This window comes from Brachyistius frenatus, unplaced genomic scaffold, assembly GCF_029030835.1.
Source record: "Brachyistius frenatus isolate BFR_SWC_R1_liver_20210118 unplaced genomic scaffold, ASM2903083v1 Contig_397, whole genome shotgun sequence".
In the NCBI taxonomy this organism is placed as follows: domain Eukaryota; kingdom Metazoa; phylum Chordata; class Actinopteri; family Embiotocidae; genus Brachyistius; species Brachyistius frenatus.
In genome coordinates, this window is record NW_027210996.1 from 23231 (window position 1) to 42518 (window position 19288).

The following is a 19288-nucleotide window of genomic DNA, read 5'->3' on the forward strand; positions in this document are numbered from 1 at the left end:
TCTTCAGTCATTTTCCTTAACGCAGCCGTGAGAAAGACATCATGCTGCAAAATAACCCTGTCTGATTCAGTGCCACAGCAAAACATGTATTTCTATCGTTATCTTGATTCCACTGCATGCAAAGCACTAAATTTAGATTTTATAAAGTCGCTTGCTAAGTCTCCCAACACTGATGACTAACGTCAGCTGAGTCCAGTTTCGGTGTGTCTCTTAAAACTTTACCAAAGCTTTAAACTTCACATCGTCTTGCTCTTGTTGGGATTTGCAATCGTCGCTAATCCCTTTTTCGCTTTTGCGAGCGGATTGAAGGCAAGAGAGCAGTTTGAAGCTGGGAGGCCTTGATAAAAATGGCCAAGTTGGTACGCAAAAGGTCAGCATGACAGACAGAAAGTAGTAGAGACAGCACTTTAAAAATGACGATCACGAGGAGGTCCGCGAGGTAATCTAGCACCGGCAGGGACTGGAACAAAAATCGTTAAAGATGCTTTTATCGTAAGATATTTTATTAATATTTCCAATCGACAGTATCAGCCAAAAACAAACATTGAAAATGAAAATCATGTCATGGCGATGTTACACAAGAGTTATAATGAAACAGGATGGTTTCAGGCGAAATACAGGCGGAAAGAAATCAACATCAGCTCCATCACAGATTATAAATGCGATTAATTCAATCACATCTGACTGCAGTTTTGTCTTCGACTATATATCGTATCTAATGCAAAGTTGAAAGAGCGAGGGGGAATGGAGAGGGGGGGGGGTCGATGAAGCCGGGGGTCAAGGTTCAAGGGATTATGGACAGGTCGAAAGGTCATTTCTGTGGCATTTTTGGAGGTTTTTTTTTTTTGGGGGGGGGGGGCTTTTGGAGTTGCAAGTCAGGCCCAGCATGGACGGGGATGAGGTCAGAAATGCTACATCTGGGAGAGCTGAGAGGAGAGTCTGAGGGTGAAAAGCTAAGAGGTTTCATACAGGTCACGGTTCGGGTTGAGAGGTCAGGTGGCAGGGAATCGGGGTCGAATGGGAGAAGAGCAGTTTTGCGTGCTGACGGTGCACTTTATCATTCGTTCTGAATTTGTCGCTTTGGGAGGGAGGAAGTTCGGGGGAATGATTTTTTTTTTTGAAGGGTAAGGAGGTGTCCGGCACATGCACCTGGTATATGTTGTCACTCAGCTGGAAGTGGGTGTGGTCTCAAGGAGAAGAAGGCAGGGCAGGCAGAGAAAGTAATGGTATGCAAACAAGAGAGGAGGAAAGGTCACACAATGGGCTCCCTGCACAGGACGATTTCCAGCTCGCCGCGGTAGAGCTTCCCTCCGTCGGACAGGCTCATGATGCTCTGCTTGTAGTCCGACAGGTTCTTCTGGTCCATGTCCTGAAGGACAGACGGGGTAAAGCAAATTTAAAGGTTACAAAGAGCCTTGTTCTCGCTCTGGTTTCACTTCCTGGATGTCTGCTGGTGTCGCTACAACCGTTCGTATTAGGGACGGGAATTTCAAGCAAAACTACTATTCGAAATTCGCTCTGCACTATGAAATCTTTCGTTTAATAACTTTTTAGGCACATTACCGCCACCTTCTGACGGGAGTAAAGCATTACAGCTAGGCACCGGTAAAAAACGGGAAATGTGGAAGAAAATGTCGCATGTACTCATCGATTTTGGAGGAAGACTATTCGAATATTCAAAAATCCGTGACCCATCCCTAGTTCGTATCATTGAACTACCACCATCGCAATGGTTGGACTACATTTCGAAACAGTAAGTAGGTGTATTAAAAGCAGAAATCAATGCCAGGAAAGTGGAATTATGGCTGAATACACACTGTACGGGCCAGGGGATGCACCGGTCATAGCCACCTTCACTCTTTATCCCCCCTCTCACCTTCTTGTGTGACTGGTAAAGGTCTCGTAGCAGAGCGTCCAACTCCTGCTCATCAATGTAGCCGTTACCATCCTGGAAGAAGTTAAAAGAAACATGACATAAATGTTATTTTCAGTTCCTAAACACTCAGAACGATCTGGGAGGAAAAACACATTATTCAAGTCTACGGCAAAGACGTGAGACGAGGTATTTGAAGTGGATTTCGGCTCCCTGTGACTTCTTTCTGTTGAAGTTCAAGCTTAAAGGTTTCTGTTTTGACTCTGGAGGAGATCCAGCGTGAATCATAGATGGTGCTTGACTCACTTACAGATGTGGACTTCCAGGCGTTGTTGGAGTGCTCAGTGCTTCATCACTGCATTAGAGGACGACTACTTCTTTATTCTCAATGGTCTTTTTAAAATATAAAAACCTTCATTCCTTTCTAAACGGAGCACCAGTTACAGTCTGTTTGAATTCTTAGCTCCTCGGGGTTTTTTTGGTCCTCTGCGCTGCTGCTTCACTTCATTCAGCATTTCATGGCAGCAATCATGAATCATTAATCATGAATGTGCAGGCCAAAAGATAAAAATAATAATAATAATTAAAAAAAAGACTTCCCATTCACAACTCACAAACTGTGTTTGGGTGGGGTGGGGGTGGGGGGGTGGGGGGTCAGCTGCAAAGTCAATCTGGAGCTTTTGCTAATTAATGAGTTATGTCTCACGGTCGTGTTTAGAGAGCGTGGAGCTTGAAAATAAGTCCAAATTATTGGAAATTTGTCCCCTGGCAGCTGGCACAAAACCACATCTTCAAAGCCGAGTGTCTTGCCAGTCTTTTTTTGTTCTTTTTTTTTACTTTGGGAGATGTTTACAAAGCCAAGCTGAAGTGTCCCAGATCTTGGGAATAAAGTGTGAAATCTATTTATTTTCCCTTTAAGGATGAAAGACCCAGCCCTCTGCAGAGCTGTGGGGCGGAGGGTGGGGTCGGAGGAGGGTGGGGGGGGGGGGGAGCAGCATCAGGTATCACCCGGTCCGTCTAAAAGTTGCGTGCCATCTTGTATTTTAGAACATTTTTCGAGTCCTTGCACAGTTTGAGGCCGCGTTAGTGTTCGGTTGGCCGGCCACACTGTCGCCCTGCCCGCGATCTCTTGAGCACCAGCGGCTGCAGCTGCCCGTGTTTCAGCCGCAGGGACTCGGGGCTCATAACAAAATAATGAAACTAATTACGCACTCAAATGGTACTGGTCCATTCGCAGCGGGTGTCCACATGAGTGGACTGCAGCGGCTCATGTATAATTGAACATTCAACCACCCTGTACTCTGCATGTGACCGAGAGAGAAAGTGCAAGACTTCAGTTTCAGCCCCCGAGACGTGACCATGCACGCAACACCTCCCCCACCCCCCCGTCTCCATCCCCCACACCCCTTTTCCACTGCTGTGACGGACTGCTCTTCTCCTGACATCTTGCTCTCAAACTTTATTGCTTAAGTTGGAATAATAACCAAGCGCTAGACAGGAGCAAGAAATCAGAGTAACATAAAAAACGCTGAGCTTGAAAGGTTCATTATTGGACATGGAAATGGTAGTTTGTCAAAAGTTCCATGCATGTGGTCAATGAACTTACTGGAAATTCTGTGCAACTTTCAGTCATAGCTCATGGACTTCATAAACAGAATAAGACAAGGGGATGTATTTTAACAAGCGGAGCAGACGGTTTGAAGCGCATTGCGCAAACTCCTGCTAGTTATGTCGATCATCTGAGCTCCAAGTATGGCGCTAGGGTTGTACTTTGTCTCTTAATGAAATCATAGGTGTGCTATTGATGTAACATGGACAAACCAATCAGAGGGTAATATCCAATTCAACCAGGTGTGCTTGCACCTTCTGGTATTGCTATCATAATGGCAGATTTACCAATTAGTAGGAAAGTGCTGTTTTTCTGCAGTGGATGTTCACAATAATAATCTTATCACATTTGTGATCTTTTAGTCTGTGGATCTTGTGCTGAGAAGTAATTGTCAAATTAAAATGTTTGCAGCCATCAACTAATTGCCATATACAGAATATTTACATGCCAGTTATTACAAGTTTTACTTTGTTTGTTTATGTTTTTGTTATTGATCAGCAGGTGCAAAATCGTCCACCTGAACCCAAAACAAACCTCGACCCGTCTACTGGAAGATACTCCGGATTTCACCCTTCAACACTGGAGGTACATTTTACTCCATATTCACTGTCTCAAAATAGCGAGAGTGGAAACGGCATAAAAATATGATGTGAATTCCAGTAAATAAATGCCGAGGAGGCGTGTTTTACTCAAACATCAAACAATCGTTGCATCTTTGCGAAATGTTTGCGTTGTGAGTTTTGTAGCTTTTCCAACGAGCTCACTTGAATCAATAATCCACTTGTAAATCAGCTTTCAAAGATTTTAGGAACTTCTGCTCAGACAGCATTAGAAAGTAAAACATCTATTTCAGTTTAAATGTTCACTAAACTGAAATTAGGGAAATATGAAAAGCGTTTCGCACGTGAGGTCACAGCTAACGACCGAGCCAACCGGACACGTCGAAGAGTCATCCTTCTTATATCCACCTGGATTAAAGCTCGTCCCTCAGGCTGACAAAACTCTGAACATAATTACAAACCAGAAAGATAATTCAGCAGATGTACAGCCTGCAGCTCTCTCCTCCGCTCGTTTTGTAGACCTTCCTCACCGATTCTAATGTGGAAAATATGGCCGTTAACTAAACTACCGGTCAACCACCCTGAGCTGTTTACAAAGGGACAGGTGTCCCCAGCACGACTCATTTCCCTGCGGGGAGCGCCTTAGGTAAATAAAAGAGAACAAGGACTTTGCATATTCATTATTCATTATTTTGAACTGCACCGATTCATCCAGACTATTGACTCTAGCTAGCATTTGTTTATTTTTCTATTACAGTAGCACATTAGCTTTCAGACACAGTATTTATTTTTTTAACGAGTCACTTAGCTTTTATTTCACTCAGCTAAATTCGATGTGCCCTCCAACATCGTGTGGTTTCATTAGCATTCAACAGCCAAGATCTTTCAAACGTTACAACACTGCTCAGACAAAGTAACCGACCGGCCGAATGATATTTAATCTCGTCCATCATGGAAAGAACCAGGGCGTTATTTCTGACTCCTCTTTTAAATTAGACCCGCAGATTAGATCTGATGATCCTTCCAGCTCAGAGTTTTAGCTCAGGTAAAGCCCTTCCTTTCTTTCACACCTTGAGAAGGACACTTTTGGTTTTTAATACTTCGAGGTCGGACTATTACAGTTCTTTGTGTGTTGGAATTGGCCGGAAAGCTGCAGCAAAGCTCCTGACCTTTTAGTTTTCCTAAGAGCTCCAAAACTTTGTAATTATCAGCTTTAGCACCAGTATTTAAATGTCGACTGAAGACTGATTTATTTGCGTTGGTATTTCCAGATTAGCCCCAATTTTAGTTATATTTTTACAGCATTATTGACAGCTCATGTAAATCTACGGATGCTTTTTGCCTTATATTTAATTTGTTTTTAGTTCTAGTTGTGTGTATAACCTCTGGTCAGCATATGTTATGTGTAAAAGTTTTTTTTCTGACTTTTACTAAATGTAATGATGTATGCTGCATTGTCGCTGACGCCAATTTATCCCAGAGTACATGAACGGAAAAACCCCAGGAGCCCCGGCGGCTTTACAGGAAGACACATGAAAGGAAGCATCCAAAATACATAAAACAATTCAATTCTAGTGGAACAAAAAATGTGTTTGGGAGTGTGTGGAAAGTAGCTGACCACCTTATTTATTCCCATTTCAAAGAAACGTTGCCTACCTTGTCGTAGTATGTGAAGATGACGTTGAACTCCTCAGAGGTCAACTTGACACCCTGAAAAAAAACAAGGTTTGACTTTATGATTACCAGGCTACAAATTGCAAAATAAAAAAAAGCAGAAATCGCAGTCAAAAAGTGTTATTATTAATATTTAAATATGGAGGCTACCCTGTTTTATGTATTTCACTGGCATTCAATTTTTTCTCCTACCTGGAATTTGAGTAGGAAATTCTCCTGAACGGGGAGAAGCCTGTGTGGAGAGGAGGTCTTCATTAGCGGACACAATAGTCGTTAAAGTCTTTGAATGAACATCAGCAGTCAGAGCGGTCCAACATTCATATCGTGAAAAGAAGCAGGTAAAACTGCACATTACCTCGCCATCTCTGACAGGCCCAGCTTCCCATCTCCATTCAGATCAAACATCCTGAGCTACAAAGCAGAAGCAGAGATGGAAGGGAAGGTTTTTTTTTGTTTTTTTTAGGTATACGCTGTCAAATTGAAGAGAAATGTGGTTCCTTGAATTTTTTTGACACAGGAACAGAACGGGTAGCCAGATGTTTTCTATCCAGGACCGGTAAAAAGACTGGCCATAAACCATCAAACATTTCAACCAATGTGGTGGAATTTTTGTCTGAAAAAAGGTGTTTTTTAGGAGAATTTCATTAAAAGGAAAGAATATAAAAAAAATGAGATTTCATCAGTCCTTACAATTCTTTCAAAGACAAGCAAAACATGGCCTGCTACTGTTAGCCAATGGAACAGCAATTCATTTCCAACTAGTGTGATAATTAAAGAATCTGTTTTTTTAAGGAAAATAAATTCCCCCCCAAAAATCTTCATTTGACGCTCACAAATTTGAGAATTTGCTGCTTTTTTGTTGTGCTTCATGCTTGTAAATCAAATATTTTGATGTTTTAAACAGTTGGTCAGATGAAACAAGTTGTCGTGATCTCACTTTAGGCAGCTGCCTCAGTGGTGTAAAATATCAATGCGAATATTTTTTTGACATAAGACTGTTCATCTGAAACATCTTGACGATTTCTAGTTGCATAAATTTGACTTTTTTGAGTTTCTTGAAGACTTTCTCAGTTCTAAGTAAACTCCAGTTGCCTTTGGATAACAGTCAGATTGAACATGACCTCAACATAGTGCGAACTGGTTTGATAAGAGTTTGAACGTAAAGCATGTTCATTTGTAATTAAAAGTTCTGCTCTATAGGTTTAACTGCAGGTCTTTTCAGCCTGAGCTCCCTGTTAGAAAACTGTTTCTCCACCAACACAAGCCACTGCAGTAAATGCTAAACCAGCAAGATCTGAATGATATTGGATTTGTTATTTAACAGGAGATTATCAGACTAATCCCCAAAAACTGGCTGATTTCACCATCTGAACCGTCTGTGAATAAACAATAATGAGCGAGTGAGCTTTGAGGAAACCGCCTCGGAAAATTAGGTCAGCTCAGCTCCAGGGCTTCTAGGAAGAAGCAGATGTTGGCACATCTGGGCGGCAAACCCACAACCTGCAGGACATGATGGGTTACGACCACTCAGCCGCACAGCGTCGCTGCCACCAACTTCACGGGCCTCTGAGGTCCTCCGTGACAGATGGACGTTGGACAGAGACCCTGTGTTTCTGTAGGATTCACTCGTTTTAGTTTTCACCATTTAGAGAGAATTTTAGACATTTTTGCACCACTGAAAGCCTTTTTTTTTTTTTTTTTTTTTAAGATGAGAGCACGTTATTTGGAATAAAAGTGTCTTCTTGCATCAGGAAGCACAAGAAGAACCTTTTGGATGAGCTGCTACCTCAAACTTTAAGAAGACATTGTGTATTTTTGCTACGACTTTGGGCCTTCTGTTCCCGATGCGTTGCCTAAAGTTTGTCCGGTTGTGCTGTGCATGAAGCGAGTCTTACGATGGTCTTTGTGTACTCCTCCAGCTTCTGGTCGTCGTAGTGTCTGTTAGCTTTCTGTAGCAGGTCTGACAGAAAGCCCTGAGGACAGAGACGCACAGATGAGAACAAAAAACAGAAAGCTGCTCTGCCTCATCATCAATTTCACATGAATCTGGTGCATGACGTGCAGGGTGTAGCTTAAGATTCAAAGCTACCATCCAAATCACTAGTTTAAAGATGTATTCACATTTTAGATTCCTGAAATCATCTTTTAATGTGAAGAAAAATGTGATATAAAACAAATCTCACTTTAAAAGTGCTGTAAAATACTCAAACCCTTTTCTTAACCAATAATAGTAAAATAAATATTCATGCTGCTGGTGTTAATGGTAGATTAAAGTAAAAAATAAGGAGATTAAAGTCTGGATTTGTCTGTTTTTGTGTTTGTTTTTGGTGACAAGTGAAGGAAATGGTAAAATAAGAAATAGAAACAAAGAAAATATGAGACTTTAAAGACAGAAATTAATGAAAAAAGGTCCAAAAAGAGAAGAGACATAGTATTATTAAATTATATGATGATTTATCAGTTTATCTTGTGTTTTCTCTGTAAAATCCTAATAACAGTGAAGAGTAACTGCAGCCATGAGTTCCAGTAAATGTAGAGCAGTGGAAAAAAAAAACCATACATTTGAAATGTACTCGAGTAGCATTACGTCACACGTGTTACATTAATTGAACTTGAATCAATATTTTCTACGTCTGCTCCAAAATTATGCGGCTGTGCTGCCCGAGAGCTCGTCTGTTTTTTATTTTTATTTTTTTTATTTTCCAAAGCTTTCAGAAAGCCACACCTGAGTAACTCATCTGCACCTGGTCAGCCGGAAGAAATGTGACTCCCACAACAACCCGAGCATCCTATAATCTGTACGCGCAATCACGGACCCCCGTTAATGCTCAGCTCGCCGGCGTGGGGGGGCGCGTCCACTTTACGTAACCTGACACAACATTGAAGTGTTGAAGTGAATAACATTTGTGTAATCGGTAAAGCGTTTAGCATCTGAATCCTCACCTGATTTAAAAAAAACGAATGAAATACTCGTGTTCATTGGAGAATTTCCTGTGAAGCAGCCACTTAACTCTCCTGTGTCAAAGCTGCAAGCTGACTTCACTCGACCATATGCTCACATGTATTTCAAAAACAAAATGAAAGAGGGAAAATTCTGTGACAAACATTTTAAAATGGTCATTGAGAGTTTTAAAGGATATTTGGCTTGGACCTCTTTCAGTTAATTATCCTTTTATTTCGCATTGTCTTTTCTTTTAAAATGTGAAAATAAATAAAGGCTACAAGGACCTCAAAATATTATTTAAAACATGCTTAATTGGGTTTGTTGCGAAGGCTTAAATGAGCAGATTGCTAACTCTGAAGCTGCCTGCAGCCTGTTAGCGTAGCTTAGCATTAAACGGCTGGCGTGGCCTCTGGTCGAAGGTTCAAAATCAGTCCAGTTAGCATCTTAAACTCTAATTACCACGTTATATGTTGTTGGTTTAAACAGTACAAAACCACGTTTGCGTTACGTTGACAAAAAAAACAAAAAAAAGTCCTAAATTTGTTTCAGTTTCAGAAATTGTTTTTCTTTTTTTCATAATATCACTACCCTCCCATGGGTTTGTACATTTTTTTTTTTTTTTTACTGACAATGATCCCAATGTGCCCCAATATTATATCTTTCAGTTTCTCCCATTCTTTCAGTCTAAACTAAGCTAAGCTAATCGTTTGGGGGCTCTAGTTTTGCATTTAGCCACACAAAAACATGCAGAAGATTGTTTTTGTCACTTTCTTCCCTTCGTTTTTATTGGTGCAAACAACCCAACATGTAAGAGGAGGGACGTAACATGAACATGCATACAAAGTAAGATATATTGTTTACACTTAAATCATCAGTGAAAGGTTGGGATTATAGATTATAGCAGTGTGTTTTGTTTGCTTCCTATTTGATGGTTACTGTTTGGGATTGTTGCTCTGTTAATGAACGTGTGTTGATGTGCATATGAATGTGTGTGGGAGGGGAAAAAGGAAGAAAAAAAAAAGAAATAACACAATAAGTATGAGAAAATAAACAAATGAATACATAAAAGGTATTTGTAACATTCTCAAATAAGGCATTGCGCGTCATCCCGGCCCGGGAAAATGTGCGCTAATACTTTTTTGAAACATTTCTGAATGTACCGTTGAGCGTGACACTTTATTTACCTTCAGTTCGTTTGATTCGATGTAGCCGCTGCGATCTGTGTCATATCGCCGCCACGCCTGAAAGAGACGCACACACAAAAACAAAAGACGTATCGGATTGAAAGTATTTTCTCAGCACAATGAAGAAGCTCCTCTCCGGAGTGATTTACATTTCTACCCCTCCGAATAAATCGATCGACCAGCGTGCTCTTTAACAGCGCCGAGGGCCTTCACTTTTCTTTTTCTGTTTTCTTTCTCTCTCTGGCTTGAAGGGCAGAATTCATTGTAGAGGGTGGTGGGGGGGGGGGGGGGCACGACCACCGAAGCCTCGACCGTCACTGTAATCACACAGTTTCCAATACGATCCCGTTCGCCCACATAGGGGGGGAGAACGAGAGACGAGCGAGGGAGTCATTTTAATGAATGTTTTAATCTAGCAGCTGTCCCTGTCCAAAGAAGGGCTCCTTATCAAAGATGGATGGCCTTCTCCTTCTCCTTCTCCTTCTCCCTCCCTCCCTCTCTCCCTCCCTCCCTCTCTCTCTCCCTCCCTGTGCTCCTCCTCGTCCTCCTCCTCTGGGCTCTGCAGAGAGGAGCTACAGTGGTGTTATCCATTATATATGACTCTGAAAATAGAAGGTTCTGCTTCCTCATTCTAACCCTTTAAAAAACCTCTCTGCCCACTCCCCCCCCCCTTCCCCGCACCCTTCAACAAAGACTGATTAACACCCCCCCCCCATCCCCGCCCTGTTTTATGTTCTCAAAATCCCAGCTCTCAACTTCCCATCGACATTTCATTTTACATCCTCTCTGTTCCCACTTTCTCTTTCTCTCGTTTGCCCTTTGTATCCGCACCCCCCCCCCCACCTCCCAGAGCACCCCCCCCCCACACACACACACACACTTTTTCGTTCCTTTCTCCTCCTCTCATTTCATTATTCCTCCTCAGTGTGACACAGCAGACAAGGACAAGGCTCTTCCCCACATGTAATTGGTTTCTAATTGGCTCCATTCTTTCATTGCAGCAGATCTAACATGAAATCTGACTTTTTTTTTTTCTTTTCTTTTTTCCATTTCTTATACTCTGGAGGTATTTCGTGGATTTCATTTTTATACTCCCTCTCGGCACATATCTTGCTCCGGCTCTGCAGAGGGCTTTCTGTTACACCTCGTATCATTTATTATTCAAAATTCCACAGCAGCACTTAAACTTTAGAAATTTTCAGCCATAAATGATTTCTTAAACATAAAACTTGGACCGAACGGAGGAGATATTCTTCTTTTCTGTGAGGTTTTGCTCGTAATTAGTCACATATTATTAATTTTCTGTGTCTTTTGTGTCCGTTTGACCATTTGAAAATAGTTTACTAGGCAACATTAATGCGTGCACATTTTAAAATTTTCATTTCATCTACGCCAAAGTAAATATCATCAGCTGCAGCATTTACCAAATATAGAAAAGACATTTTAATGCTTGCTAATCATTGTTTTGTGTTTCTAACTAGTCTTAGGACAGCTTGTTTAAATGTATAGCTATGTGCTGGATATTTTTCTATAAAGTTAACCCAAATTTTCATGTGTTATTCCGTAACTAGTTTCATGTTGTGCAAAAATGCCTTCTATCAATGCTGCAGGGGGGCGACAAAGTTTGAAAGTTTCTAATTCTGCCAGTGGCAATTTAGGGTGAAACATCTCTGGGCTGCTCAGGGGTCATTTGGGAATATTTCTTACATACTAGTACATGAATATCTTTGGCATGAATTTTTTTTTTCCGGCTAAACACATTTTTTTGTATCAATACCTTAACTTTTTTTTTTTTTTAAATGTTGTGAAATCCATATTAAGACAAAAGGAAATTACATTACACACTACAGTACAAATCTTTCCATGCAGTTTAGAGGGGAGAGAGTATAACCCAGGTTGTTTTTTGTCCTAGCTACAATTAACAGATGTTTTCTAAATGCCTTTCAAGGATGCTATTGCTACTCACAACTCCCTGAAAAGCTAGCCGGCTGCAAACAGAGAAGCCTAAAATTATGCAACTCAAACATGTATGTGGCCAATTTTGAAAAGAGTGAAATAAGGTTTCGTAATGTAAGATTTACCTCATTTATAACAATGAGTTGTGGTTAGCGAATTATCTATTCATTGTTTATAATGGATCTACGGCTCACTTTGTTTTTTTCAAGTCTCAATAGCAAATAGGTTGCAACCATGTTAAATAGTTTTGTTTAATTCCAGTGTACTCCAGTTTATTTCACTAATTAGTACACCTTCCAACCATCCGGAGGGAATTAATCTGTGAAATTAAGCCAGTAGGTAGGAATGGGAACACGAAGACAGGCCCTCCACAGCTGACTGACTTGGCTTTTGTAATGTACATCCTGGGAAATTATATTTTACAGTGAACAAGAGGCTTCCGGACAAAAAGTCCAAAAGTGCTTCAAGGAACTGATCAAACGACAGCAACAGCTTTGCATAAAATATATATATATATATATATATATATATATATATATATATATATATATATGTACTGACCTATCCATGCACACTCAAAAAAGCACTCTTACCGCCATGAACTCGGCACTGGAGCTGACAAACTGTCTGAAGCAGAGCAAGAAGTTCTCTTCAGTGGGGAGAATCTGGGCCAGCTGGAGGGAGAAATGACAGGAAAAAAAAAAAAAGGGAGTGGTGAGAAACACAAGATGGTGGAAAGAAGAGATGGAGACCGCGGAGCTTTTTGTCTCAAATGGGAAACCCAGACATAAATAATAGAGAGCCATAACCTCTGAAACCAGGCTACGCTTAAGTTAGAAATATTTCTATAAAAAAAAAAAAAAAAAGTGTTTCGGGATGCTCAGACAAAGACTTTACTCTGGAAGTTTCTCCCCCCTTCAAGCAACTCAACCTGAATATCATTTGCAGATTTTTTTTTTTTTCATGCCAGCAGTGGATTATTGATGCGGCAGAAAAACCCTCCTTCTTACATCTTTCAAAATCGCACTCTGGAAAATGGTAAAATCGAGGGAAAGCAATATCCCAAACTGACGCTCCGCGGAGACCGTCATCATGAAGAAAGCATTTACGCAATCGATCGGATTATTGACCGGTTCTCTCCAGCCTCTCACTTCTACTGTATTTTTGGCTCCGTGAATGATCCTCGCTTTCTTTTTCCTTTTTTTTTTACAACTTTTTCTCACAATCCACTGACAGCAGGAAACCTACACCTTTCATCTACTCTGTTCTGAGTTACTTTTCAGTGATGCAGCAAAAATCCTAAACAACCAATGACTGCAGCCCAAATACAAGAACTCCATCCAACAATTTAATCTCATTTTAAAAACTGAATATATTCAGCTTCTTTTCTTTAAGGATTTACAGAAATAATTGGACATTTTAAACTGGCCAACAAATAGTTGCACTTAGATAATTTAAAACCACAAATTGTTCAACTTTTTACAGATTAAATGAGATATAAAACATTTCTTAAAGAGCGCCATCCAGATTTTCTTAACTTTTTCATACCAATGAACAGAACCAGGCTGTTTCTAGCCTTGCAGCTGGAAAGCTAAGCTAAACCAAATAAAGTTAACTGCCTGAAACTTTAATCGTGAAACATAAAACCCAAGCAATCGCCAACGTCTGCTTTTTGTAGTTTTTGGTGGCACCTTATGGCCATAAGTATAATTATACATCAAGTCATTCCGACCCAGCGATCCGATTGGCAGCTACACCCGAGAGTGATATCAGTCTTTTAATCTAATAGTTGAATAAACGCTTCCCTTGGACCTCTAAATGTTGGGAACGCTCAGAGTTCACGAGTTTTTGACGTGTTTTTTGACGTGAACAGAAATGGAGGAAGCCGTGAAAAAAAAAATCGTCTGGGATCGTAAGTTTCGCGAGTCGCATAGTTTTTCATCATAATTTAATGCGGAAAATGTTGATCTCTTCCAAACAGCCTCATCTTTTCCCTCCATTACGTTACCTTCCTCTGTGGCTTTTAGAGGCCGTCCACATTGTCGTTGCCTGTAATTGTCGCACAACTTAACCACTTAAACGCAAAGCGTACAGTCGAAAACGACTTCCCCGTGTCGTAACCACGAGTTTGCAATTTCCAATTCGAAGCGGGCGCAAACTCTTGGAAAGAAAGCAAAGGATCTTATTTCCCCAGAATGTCAACCCTTTTCCGAGCGTGAAACTCCTCCCACTTCTTACCTCGGACATCTCAATCCGTCCGTCTTTGTTCTTGTCGAACTTCTGCATGAACTCCTTCATCTTTTCTCTGAATGTGGGGTTTGTGGGGTCCTGGAAAAAAAAACATTTGTACCCAAATGTAAGTGAAACCTGAGCGGTCAGTCGGGGGCAGGATCTGATTTTTTTTTTCCTTCCCCTGAACTCACCACGCCTGCTCCTCTCCGGGCCATCTCCAACTCCTTGAAGAAGTTCTCCAGCTCTTTCCCCTCGATGTAGCCATTGCCTGCGAGACAGACGGGACTGTTACTCCATGTTTACCACGACATATTAAACCTCACGGTGTCACACGGATCTCAGCGTGGCTCGTTTTGTTTTTCAGTTTTTCCGCTGGCATTGATTCATACACCTGTAACTGTCTTCCCTCCACCTCTAACAGATTACACTATTGACCGACACCATGCAAACTGATCGCTCCTCCTCGACTCCCCGCGTTCACAGGGTTGTATGCCAGCGAGAGGCCATATGTGGAAAATATATTTTCAAGGTGACGATCCTACGGGCCAGCTTTTCTTTTTTTTTTTATATTCCAGATCAATAGTGTATTCAGCGGAGAGAGTTTGGCGAAGTCGGATACGGGGAAACAGCCTACGGTGATACATATGAGTGTATTTTCTCGAAAGTGTTGGCTTGAATTTGAAAAGATTATCTGAAGTTGTGACGGTGATGATATTTTTTTGTCAGGAAGCTTTTAATCCTTCACAATACTTTCATTCTGACATGTTGTTTCCTGTCAGGTGGTGCTTATCCCGAGATGATCATGGATGAAGTCGATTCTCTTCTTTCTCTCCGTCTTGCTTTCTTCTTATTCTCGGTGTTCTGTTGCAACGACGGTACGCCTTCAGAGGACCAACGAAATGCGCCCGCCTCACCCAGGTACCATGTGAACCAGTGCCAACATGCTATCAGCCCCCCCCCTCCCCGCCCCCCTTGAACGGCCGGACAGATGGCTCCAAACGATGTGACTCGCTGCTTCAATAAAACCCTGGAAGGCAGGAGCTGCCTCATTAAACTCGAACAAAGATTACGGTGCCATCCACTTCCTCTCCTCTCCGTGTCTCCCCGTCATCTTCCATCAAGCTCCTGCTCCTGTTCCCGCCAACATCTTGGCGTCTTTCTTCTATCTGTGGAATTTGTTTTTCTCGTGTATGCTCCTCAGCGACGTTATCAAAACTCATGAATACCAAACTCTGCCGTTTCAATAAGTGGGGCAGCAAAAAAGAAAAGAATAGAAAAAGCCTCGCTGTGATCGAGCCTCCCTCCTGTGGGTCTTATTGACATTTAGCGCTCCGGAGAGAAACGGCCTCCTTGATAATTAAACAGAGTGAGATGTGATTAACTACAAGGCGTCGGCATTAAAGTGACAATAAAAATAGATTCATGAATAGATTATTTTCCGGGGGGGGCTTTCGTACATTTCAATAAAAGCGGGGATTGATTCGCATGCCTCATTACATCCGTACGAGGGAGTGTCTCCTGCATTTACTGGAGAGCAGAGGACAACAGTATGTTTAAGGTTTAAGGCCTGTCATCCATGCATCGTCATCCAGCGTGCAGGAAACGCATTCAACCCAGATGTCATCGATGCTTTGAGTATGCAGATGTAAAAAAAAAAAAAAAAAAAAAAATCAACCTCACTCCCAGATCGTTTTCTTTAGATGTCAAATAACTCGTTTTATACATCGGAATGAGAGAAACTTCCACCAAAAACATGCTTCCATATACTTTCTGCACTCAAAGCTTCACAGCAAAGCAGCTCAAGATAAAAGCTTCACAAAAACCCCTTTTGGCCCAAACACACACACACACACACACACACACACACACACACACACACACACACACACACACACACACACACACACACACACACACACACACACACACACACACACACACACACACACACACACACACACACACACACACACAAGCTGTCTCTCTCTCTCTGCGGGACACTGAGTCACTCCCGTCCGGCGAGACAGCCGGTAAAAGACGCTTTACTTTCTAAAACTCCGACCTCGACACAGGAAAACTCTCCAAGGTGGGCAGTTGTGCCGAGTTAAGTGCATATTTAAAGGTGAATTTGCCTTTCAAAGTAGTGCAGGCCCAGTCTATTCAAATGTTTTGTGTTGAGATCACAGCATGGGTTCAAACTCAGGAGGTAGGTTTGGTTTTAATGCTCCGAATATCCAGGCCAGAAAGAGAAAAGAAAAAATGACAGCTATTGTTCTATAATTAGCAAAAAAAGGAAATGCAGTTGTTTCTATTTTCAGCTTTGAAGTGACTGAATTGAAAAAAAAAAAAAGGCCTGTGTGTGTGTGTGTGTGGGGGGGGGGGAGCGAGAGAGAGAGAGAGCGAGCTGAAGAGCATCAATCCAGATGAGATTTGATCCGGGGCCAAGAGGGGAATACGTGCTTTTCATCATCTCTGGGTGCAGCATCCTCCTGTGTATTTTTATCCAGCGAACTCTTGTTTACTCAAATCTGAGCAAACAAATGAGCTCTCTCCTCTTCTCGCAGAGTCACGAGACGCTCCCGATTAAAGGAGAGCTCCAAACCCATCACCGATAGCCAAATCTGGCGGAGCTGCACCGGCGTGGATTTGATTTGCAAAGTAGCTCGTTGCAAAGCACAAAATGTAAAATACATCAGCATTAACCGGAGTGTGTGTGTGTGTGTGTGTGTGTGTGTGTGTGTGTGTGGGGGGGGGGTGTTAAACAAGCGAGAATTAACATCTTTGATTCTTTAATAACAGCCATCGGACTCCTCGTATGTAAATCATAGTCTGAGATTCATGAAAAATTTGAATGAGCTGATTTTGTTTTGACCACTAATTAACCAAAGGGTTTTCAGTTTGATGTTATTTCCCCAATCATGTGGCTCCTTAAAGGGCACAGCGAAGCCTCGTGTTTCATTTTAATGAAGGACGGTAAGAGAAATAAATGAATACAGGAAGTTTTGGAACAAATTGGATAACTGTGGACTTTTGAAATCTGTCCATTGCAGAAAGTCCTCAGTCCAACAGAGGAGTCTGCAGACCTTCAAAATAAAGTGAATATGTCTATAATCAGGCTGGAGGGACTTTGCAGCAACATGCTGATGAATTTCTAGGAAAGAAAAAGGAAACTTGTCCTGCAGATATTTGCAGAGTGAAACAGAAAAAAAAGTGACAGATGTCTGCAGACACCGACCAGGACGTAGATCTGCTGTGTGTGTGTGTGTGTGTGTGTGTGTGTGTGTGTGTGTGTGTGTGTGTGTGTGTGTGTGTGTGTGTGTGTGTGTGTGTGTGCGCGCGCGCGCGCGCGCGCACGACGACGTCGACGGAGTATTAATTTAGTAGCACGGTGATAAATTGTAGATCCTCCAACGTCCCATAAATCCGCCGTTAAATCTCCACTGCGTAAAAAGCGCAGCAGCACCTGACACACTGCGCGTATCGACCAAACTTGAATAAGCCCGATTGGAAACGGATCAATGCGAGCAGCATCGCTCTGGGACGATTAGTTTAAGGCAACATGCAAACTGTCGATGATTATAGCCGACATGAATCCACGGAAAACAGCAGCTAAATGGAAAATGTATGACAGAATAAAACTTAGTGACATGAGATGCTTTTCATAAAACAGCTGCATCCATCTGAACTCCGCTTTATCACATTTCATATGCAGTCTCTACAGTTTACCCACATTTAAGCAGATATAACCGTGAGTAACATTAAAAAAAAATGTTTATTGCGGAATATTGTGCCTTTTTTAATACAATAACTAGAAGAAAAGCATCAAAAATTCATTTAAAAACCGTAAAACTTTCTTCTTGTCATGATTTCATATTGAAAAATCAGCTGTCAAACATGATTTAACTCGAAAACATCTATTTTTGGTCACTTCATTCATCTATTGAGTAGTTTATGGTTAAAAAAAAAAGAAGAATATTTTCACTATTAAAGTCCGCTTATTCTTAAAAAAAAAAAAAAAAGTCACTGCGGAGACTTTTTAATCAAAATATTTAAATAATTTCCTACGTTTTTCTGCTTAAAGTGTCGCTTTCAGACCCAAAAAGGATTATTCTAAGCCTGATAACGGTTTCAGTGTTTTATTCTACGGATGCAGTTCAACCTTTTTTCCTCATATTTCCCTGAATGATTCTTATCAGTCATCCTTGAATTGGCTGCATCCGGCGGCAGTGATATCCGAGGAAGTTATTAAGCGTTCATTTGGCTTTAAAGCAACTTTTATGATGGAAAAATAAATAAATAACAACAACTCCTACCGTCAGCGTCGAAATGTTTCCAAATGTCGATGAACTGGGACGCGGTGACCTCGGCCAGGTGCAGGTGAGGAGGCTGCTGTGCTTTGTTTGCCATGATGCTCTCTAGACGGACGCTGCTGCAGGTCAGAAAGAAAAAAAATCCGCTGCTGAACTTTTTCGGTTGTCTGTGTCTCTTGTTCAAACACACCCCACACACTGTGGCCCCGGCACGCCGCCCGCCGCTTTTTAACCCGGGCGCGAGAGCGGCACCACCGCCGCGCCGCCGCTGGGGGCGCACCACCACCGCCTGCATCCATCTGAGTCAGCGTCCCTGTGTGTGTGTGTGTGTGTGTGTGTGTGTGTGTGTGTGTGTGTGTGTGTGTGTGTGTGTGTGTGTGTGTGTGTGTGTGTGTGTGTGTGCGTGCGCGCGTGTGCGTGTGTGTGTGCTTGCTTTCCAGCTTGATGTAGTTTTGTGATAGGACGTTTTGGGCACTGCAGTGGACAGACTGATGAATGTGTAGCTTGTGTGTGTGTGTGTGTGTGTGTGTGTGTGTGTGTGTGTGTGTGTGTGTGTGTGTGTGTGTGTGTGTGTGTGTGTGTGTGTGTGTGTGTGTGTGTGTGAGAGAGAGAGACACAGAGAGAGAGAGAGAGATGCATATAGTAGTGAGCACTCTGTTGTTGCATCATCATTCTTTACACTAGATCCCATGTGGATGTGTTTGATCTATTTCACGTGCATGCAGAAACATGCATGCAGGCGTATGTATACACGTGTGTGTGTGTGTGTGTGTGTGTTCTTTCTACATCTGTGTGTATCTAAGCGTGCAGCTCCCCGAGCCTGTCTGCCAGTGTGTGAGGCTTCACAGACTTAATTAGAACTCACACACTAATCACATTTCCCACACTGCCTGCAGCCTGCAGTGATTAGCCCACATAATAAATGTAAATTCTGGAAAAAAAAAAG

The 19288-nt window shown here is 41.9% G+C and overlaps 2 protein-coding genes across 2 annotated transcripts in view; both read right to left on the minus strand.

Moving 5' to 3' along the window:
• The window catches only part of syt19 (synaptotagmin XIX), a 74561-nt gene that overhangs the window by 20710 nt on the left and 34563 nt on the right, over window positions 1-19288 (minus strand). The gene's annotated exons all lie outside the window — the stretch shown is intronic.
• On the minus strand, window positions 486-18555 carry calb2a (calbindin 2a). The gene is made up of 11 exons (XM_069724822.1): window positions 18346-18555; window positions 14224-14300; window positions 14039-14128; window positions 12394-12474; window positions 9845-9901; window positions 7612-7689; window positions 6072-6127; window positions 5909-5948; window positions 5699-5752; window positions 1877-1948; window positions 486-1369 (listed from the first exon to the last, which is right to left on the minus strand). Exons 1-11 carry the CDS (start codon window positions 18437-18439, stop codon window positions 1253-1255), a joined length of 816 nt encoding a protein of 271 aa, XP_069580923.1. The 5' UTR covers window positions 18440-18555; the 3' UTR covers window positions 486-1252.